General features: G+C 46.5%; 1 protein-coding gene across 1 annotated transcript; it reads right to left on the minus strand.

Annotated features, from left to right (window-relative positions):
• Positions 1-1660: 1660 nt before the first annotated feature.
• Positions 1661-4048, minus strand: LOC119393274 (acetylcholinesterase-like). Its single transcript, XM_037660207.2, has 2 exons — positions 2481-4048; positions 1661-1811 (listed from the first exon to the last, which is right to left on the minus strand). The coding sequence occupies exons 1-2, from the start codon at positions 4046-4048 to the stop codon at positions 1661-1663; spliced, it is 1719 nt and encodes a 572-aa protein (XP_037516135.1).
• Between the last annotated feature and the right edge of the window lie 3818 nt (positions 4049-7866).

A 7866-nucleotide genomic window follows, 5' to 3' on the forward strand; every position in this document is an offset into this window, starting at 1 on the left:
CTTAAATTATTGCCGTATAAACGAGAACCGTGTGTTGGACAGCAGTATTTCCGCGATCTTAACATGCGCGCATGTTCGAGCATGCAATTTTCAGACGTAAAAGAAAAATGGCGTAGCTTGCATTGGAGGCGCAATGCTGAAGAGACATCGGAGCTGCTGGGCGCCTACGTAGTTGCAGAGTTTTGCTAATTTTCTCTTTCATTCTTCACTCTCTTATTCTATTTCTCTGTGATCTCTGTTCTTGTGTATGCCTTTTTTGTCTCTATTTCTATTTCTTTCGTTCGCTCTCTCACCCTCTATCTATTTCTTTCTCTTTGTCGGTCTTGCTATCTTTCTTTCTCTCTCTTCGCTTTCTCTCTCTCTCTCTGTATTTCTGGCTTCCTCTTTCTTTCTATCTTTTTCCCTCGCACTCTATTTCTTTCTCTCATCGATTCTCTCTCTCACTTCTTTCTCTTTCCGCCTTTAGTTGTCTGTATTTGCCTCTTTCTTTCTATTCTATGCTTTACTGTCTCCCCTCCTTCTCTCCCCCACCTCTCCCTCACATCTGTCCTCCTCACTATCACTTCCTCTTTCCACCCACTTAGCTATACTATACTATACACGGCAATGCCATGCTATGCTAGCGTGCCTGGATAGCCGAGTGGTTAAGACGCTCGCCTACGGATCGTGGGTACGCGGTTTCGAATCGCGCCTCGCGAAGAAATTTTTTAAGGCGAAATCCTTAGATGCCTCATAAAACGCGGAAATTGACCGACGTCCCGCGTCGGTGGCGTCAACACGAGTAATGCAAAATATCATCATCATGTCATGACGTCACAACATGACGTCATCGTGAAGTCACGGACCGCCATAATATATGGCGCCATTATGACGTCCTCGTGACGTGAAGTCACATGATGGCGTCATCACATGACATCGTAGCTTGGTCAAAGGTGGAACGATCACGGAGGCAGTGCAAAAGCAGGTGATATACCTCCGATCCTGGAGGCAGTGAAAAACCGCGTTAGGTGCAGATATCTTACGGTGGGTGGCCAGGCAGGATCGATACATCGACTTGGAAGAAAAAGAAGGTGGCTTTCGCCTTCTAGTGATCTTAGGTGAGTGCATAAGAGACCCTGTGAGTTTTTCCCCTAGAAATTCTCTCTTTCTCTGTCTTTATTTCTGTTTCTTTCTCTCTCTCTCTCTTTGTACTCGTTATCTCGCCCATCAGAGTTATTGAAACCCGCGCCGAAGAAATCGGCGCATGCGTTCTCCGAGAGAAGAAGATGACGACGATGAAGAAGAGGACGAAGTAGCGTGTGACTTTTCGGCGGAGGCGCGTGACATCACACCAGCTGCGCCAGTGTGCATGTGCTGTCGGAGTTACGTCATCACTCTGCGAGCATTTTGCAGTCCACGGATTGCACAATACGTCCGGATTAAACAGCTCTGCTGTAAAAAAACAAAAAAAAACAAAACAAGGAGGACGACAAGCTTTAATAGACACATTTCGTGTTTGATACGCTACATCACATTGCGACGAGGAGATTAATGCCCTTGGTTTAATATCTTGTCTTCATTGATGATGCGCAATGAACTACCTTGCAGAAGATGTGTGCATATAACTTAAAAATGTGTTTGAATATACACTTGTGATATGCAAACTGTGAGTCGTCAGAACCTATTCGATCAGAAGATATGGTCGCCATAGTTCACATTTATCCTTCTTGCTTTTCACTTCGGTAATGTTTCCGGGACGAAGTTGGAGCACAACGGGATCAGCTGGACTGTACTTGGGCCATTCTTTTTCCGAGGCGGGGAGCTGAGGCTTTCTGGAAGTAACGAAACAGCAACAACGCGGTGAGGGTCAAGAGATCTTAAGAATTTTTACACGACGCTTCAAAATATAATGAGAAAGCCTTGTCTCATGCGAAGGATCAAGTGGCGAAAATCCGGCGTCTGTACAAAAAAAAAAAGCTAAGTTCATTTTTCTACTTTCATTGTAAAAAACTATTTCATTCTTTTTTATCTTTAAATTAACTGCGCACATTAGATTTCGACCATCAACTTAATACAGCTTCTCAGAAACCTTAATTGTGATTAGCTTAAAAACTCACGCAGAGAAGAAATTGCATAATTTTTGTTAAAATTATGAGTTACCTGGCGCTGCTACAATTCTTATACGAGCTTCTGGAAGCGTATGTGATTCGATGTTCCAGAACAACAGCATCGAAATCGGATGTTCCTAATAAAAATTTCGAAAGCCGTCCTAGAAGCATCACACGTTCACACAAGTTCACACAAGTTCACTGTATGCTATACTATAAGTCAGGTGTATGATACATAAGCACACATTAATTCAGTCATTTAAGTTTTACGAGGCGAATTTCTTCGGCTTAATAGGAGCACACAAGCCTATTCAACGCACAAAGTTAAGTTGCAGTCATCATCCACAAAACGTGACGCTGCTGTTTCCTGAATGACGATCAGTATGTACTTACCCAGTGGTAACAAAGGAGCTGATGATGGCTACTATTTGCTGCATGAAGTGTTCCTCCTTAGAGGTATAGTCGAGTTGTTGAAGTTTCTTGACTCCTGCGTCACCAAGGGCCTTGGTGTAGCGACTCTTGTCCTTCAAGAAAGGAAGGGAACCCAACGCGTATGCGGTGTCATCACCGTGGGTGACACCCATCCACTCAGGCCAGAAACTAAACGATGACCTATGCGCGAACAAGTACCGGTAGGTATCGATCCCCTGCCTAGCTGCAATATCTGCCATCAGTTTCACAGGACAGTAAAACACACCGTCACCGATGAGCTCGCTAGCAATCTTTACTACGCCTTCACTTGTGTGCTGCACGTCGGGTCCTCCGAAGTATGCATCGACAATAGGTCGAGCGCGAGATATTGAAATACCGAAAACGGGCTGCATAGCTATGGTCATTGCCAGCCTGTAGTCCGTGGCCAGTATGTGTTTCAATGCTGGAGAGGAGTACTGGATATTGTCCAACACAAGCGTGCCTTCGTCGGTCGTGGTTCCCAGGATAACTTGCTTGAAAGGAAGCTTCGCCCAGGTTTTCGCTGCTAGTGGGTGTTCCGGAAAAAATTCGTCGCCGTACTCGGGTGCGAATACCTGGTTAGTGTGATCCAGTGTCTCGACGGTCCGCATAATAAACGAAGGATCAAGTTTGCGTAGGCACGACATGACACTGTTGAGTTGCTCGTCGACGCTTTGGCTCTGATTATAGCAACCCAATGCACCCGTAACGTGAATGAATTTGCCCACGCCTCTATGCGTAAAGCCGAGAATCAGGGAAGGGGGAGTACTGCTCATCAGAACGGCTCTCTTGAACAGACCCTCTTGTTTAGGAGAGGATGCCTGCAAGCCCACAGATATTGCGCCAGCACTTTGACCTATCAAGGTCACTTCGTCCGGGTCGCCCCCAAAGCTCGCGATGTTTTTTCGCACCCATTTCAGAGCAAGGTATTGATCCCAGAGACCAAAATTTCCGGGCAATTCGGGCTTTCCGAGAGAGAGAAACCCGAAAATGCTCACTCTATAATCGAAAGTCACAAACACTACGTCGGACAGCGCGACGAAATTGGCTGGGTCATACACGAAGAGAGAAGAATCTCCCCACTGGAAAGCTCCTCCGTGAATAAAGACGACGACTGGCCTTTTTTCGTTGCAGGTTCCCGAAGTGGCACATGTAGAGGAGCGCTTCCATATGTTAAGGTAAAGACAATCCTCTGAAGCACTCGAGTAGTTTAGCGGAGCGTCCGCGATAAAACGCAATGCAGTCTGCCAGCAGGGTGGTGTCCGTGCCGTTGCCTGGTACGTTCCATTCCATGGCACAACACCTTCGGGCTTTCTGAAACGTAGTTCTCCGACGGGTGGTTTTGCATACGGTACGCCCAAGAAAGCGTCGATCGATCTGTTGCCTACAATAATAACTTTACCTGAGACGGCTCCTGAGTCGGTCATAACAACCCGCGTAGGTTTGGCAAAACTTTCTTCGTTGCTGTAGACGGCTTGCACTGCCAGTAGAAAGGGTACAATTTGCCACATCTTGAATGTATGGTGCAACCTGGAGTTTCGGCTTTCACGACTTTCGCGGAGCGTTGTACTCCGCGCAGTGTCTTGGTAAGGTGCAAAGCGTGCTTATTTGAGCGAGAAATAAGAACCGGTAGCGTATACCCTTTCTTGCTCTTGAATGGCGTGCGGCAGAGAGAGCGCAGCACGTTGAACGTTTTAGCGGTCAGGACGTCACGTGTATTTGAACGCAGTTTATTGCCTTGGGCGGGGAAGGTCGTGCACGGTGCCCGTCTTCTCGTAATACCTCGACGGTCGTGGCCGCCATTTCGGCCTTTGGTAACACAAGGCTAGAAAATGTGATCGGCCCCTTGCAGAATGTACGAGACTTTCGTCGCGGTTGAAGTGAAGGTGGAATACGAGACGACGTCATCTCTAACAGATATAATCGTTTTCTGCGCTCTGAGACTCAATTTCCGGGAAGCCGCTACGGTTTCTTTTCTTATCGTTTGTTGCTTGTTCGGAAGGACGCGTATAGCTTACCGCTTTCCTGCTTTTACTTTTCATGCAACGAACACGTGTGTCGGGCCCTTACGTTCTCGCTATTTGCAGCATCTTGGTGCTAATAAGTATAACCGCATCAACTGTTATGCACTACATTACACGTTCTTGTGCCCGGCGAAACATCTTGTGGGGGATGCGCATGGGGGGCTCCGAATATGTGTATTAATTATAATTCTTGTAAATAATTAGTGATTACTCGTTTTCTTCCTTTTCAGCTGCGATATAATCCTAGCATATTTATTCAATATGGCGGAACGGGTAGCGAGTTCAAAATTAGACAAAAATTGAAGTACATCAAACTAATCTCTCTTAAACGTTTAAAAGGGGTTGCCTAATTGATCCTTTTACAGTACATTATTCATTCAATTCATCAGGGCCAATAATTCTTAAACAGCGTGCGAAGGGTGGTGTACACGTACGTTCTGATATAAGCAGGTCGTCTTCAGCGAGCTTATTTGCGATGTCATTGGCATACATTGCTTCATCGTGTTGTCCAAGAGTGCAATGATCGGCTTTTCTTGTTAAAAGTTGGGGGAAAGCCGGCTACACAGTGGTTATTTTCACGGCATGGTCAGCACAAATAATGATGGTGTTTCTGCGTCGGTATCCGAGAATGGCCATGAACGTTGAACTCTCCATTCAAATCACCCAAGCCAACATGGCCGGAAAGCGATAAAGTGAGTGCTCGTTGTTGTTGCTTGTTTGTAACTTCGTTGCGGTGAACGCTTTATGTTTTTGTCTACCGTCATTCGTTTACGCAGTGAATTATTTGCGGTTAACGGCGGTCAGTAACCTAGAGCCCTGATCGCGTTTGCCATTAGAGAAACCGAGGCCTAAATGCTCAATGCTTTTTAGAGAGACGTTACCTTATTACATACGGGAACTCCGCGATTAACTCCGGCAGCGCGCCCTGTCGGAGCGTTCAGCTCCGACAGGGGAACGAAAAGAAAAAAAAAAAGAACACCCACTCTCCTTTAGGAGTTGTCTAAGTGGTGCGTCAGCACTGACTTCCATTCTAGAACGTTGTTTTCGGGCAGCTTCGGCATGCCGTGTTTGATCTTTTCAGCGTTCGTCTTCGCATGGAATGGTCCCGTAAAAGGCCGCATCCCGCGACCGCCGAAACACGTGCTTGACATCAAGTTTTCGCGAAGTCGAAATTTCCCTGGTGTGTGCGATCTTCCAAGTCTGCTTTACATATTATTCTAGAGAGGGCTTTTATTCTACCTCCTCTAAATATTTCGACGAAGCATTTATAGAAAGTCTTCTATTCCTGCAGTTGTTTCGTACCGCCGGTACAACGCATTCATATGGTTCAGATATGTTCCCATTCTTCAAGGGCAGTTGTGTAGCCCAGTGGTTATAATGCCCGCCAACGGACCGTTGAAACCTGGGTTCTAACCCAGCCCCGCCAGCAAAATTCATGTTGTTTTATACATTATTTCTTTAGAGCGATGGCCGTCTTACGTGATGGAGGGACAGAGAGACTGTTTTCTCGTTGAGCCGGCATAGAAATTCTTACGCATTTAAAAAGTCAATGTATGCAAGTATGAACAACGCGTAGCTCGTGCACTGGTGCCGTTCATTGTATTACCAAGGTATGTCAAGCACCCTGGTGGTGCGCACAGAAGAGCGGCTAGGTTACGATAACGGGGAAGTGTAGTTTTGCGGACTATAACGTAATTTTTTACAGAATGAATACGGCTTTATTGAGTCCGCCCTACAATAAAGTAGCCGAATATGATATCATTCGCCTATTCGAATATATGATTTGTCTGACCATATGATTCTCAGCCGAATATACATCGACTGAGAAGGAAAAGAAGGTGGCTTTTGTCTTCGAGTCGTCTTAGTCGAATCTATTAGGTGCTGAACAAGGGTGTCAATGCAGGCTAGTTGGTATTTGATTGCAGGTTTGGGTGTTGCGCCGCGTACGAAAATGGCAAGAAAGAAGATGACAGGAGAGAGGCGCACTCGCAACTTATTCTCGTGAACACAGGATGCCGACTTGAACCAAGAAGCACGCCACGTCCTTCGTCGAATGCCGAAGGAACGTCGTGTACGAGATCCCCCTGGCGTGCGGACTGGTGTATACGTCGGTCAAACGGGCAGGCGCATCAACGAAAGTCTGAGGGAACATAAGGGCACGTTAAAGAGTGGCACGGGAAGTAACTTGGCACTTCATTGCATCAAGCAGTGCGCGTCAGCCCACTGCGCACCTGAGCTGCAGAAGACGCGAGTACTAAAAAGATATAGAAGAAAGCAATACCAGTCAGTAATTTGAAGCGTATGTCATCAACAAATTGGGGAGCAGATGCACCAGCAAGCCGTCTCTTGACCTATTGTCATGTGAAAAAGACTATCTTGACGAATAGTGGGGTAAGCGGTTTTTATTTATTTATTTATTAAAGATACTTTCAAGGCCCGAAGGCACTACAGAAAGGAGTGGGGAAAACATTTACAAGTGCAGTTAACAAAAAAAAAAGAAAAAAAAGAAAAAAAGAAAGAAGTTACAGAGCATCTTGTACGGCGAGCTTGAAATCTTTTTCGTCCGTTATGCAGGCGATGGAGGCGGGAAGGCGGTTCCAGGCGGCGCTTGTCCTAGGAACAAATGAGTCATTGCACAGTCTGGTGCGACAGGATGGTAGGCCCACCTTATAGCGATGATCAGTCCTTGGTGATATGAAACGAGGTGGATGAAATAGGGCGTCCTTCAAATAGCTGTTGTAATGATAGATTTTGTGAAAAAGGTTAAGGCGAGACAATCTGCGGCGCAACGAAAGGTCAGGCAAGTTTAGGGTGTTCTTCATGGATGTGACACTGGAATGACGTGAATAATTCGATAAGATGAAACGCGCTGCGCGATTTTGAATGGCTTCGAGAGTTTGAATGAGAATGGCATGAGTTGAGTCCCATATGGCGCATGCGTACTCTAATTTTGATCTTACCAATGTTTTTGTTGAGGCGTTTATTGGACGGTAGTCGGCGACGATCTGCAATGGCGACAGTCAAGGCAAAAAGACGGACTCAGAGCGCGAGCGCGAAGAGCCAAAGAGGACCACCCACTAGCAGGCTATAGAAAGCGCAACCCATTACTCATTAAAGGCTTCGCTACAATTTCCCCGGGTACGAAAAGGGAGCCGCCCGGCGACCTAACAGCTCGTCACTATGACTGGGTCATAGTAGGCCTTGAGGCGCTCCACGTTGACGATGTCGCGCCCTCGACGGCGCATGTCCGAAGGTGGTTCGATGGGTTCGATCACGTAGTTGACCGGGGATGTGCGCTCGACGAC

Source organism: Rhipicephalus sanguineus, chromosome 5 (assembly GCF_013339695.2).
Source record: "Rhipicephalus sanguineus isolate Rsan-2018 chromosome 5, BIME_Rsan_1.4, whole genome shotgun sequence".
Classification (NCBI taxonomy): Eukaryota; Metazoa; Arthropoda; class Arachnida; order Ixodida; family Ixodidae; genus Rhipicephalus; species Rhipicephalus sanguineus.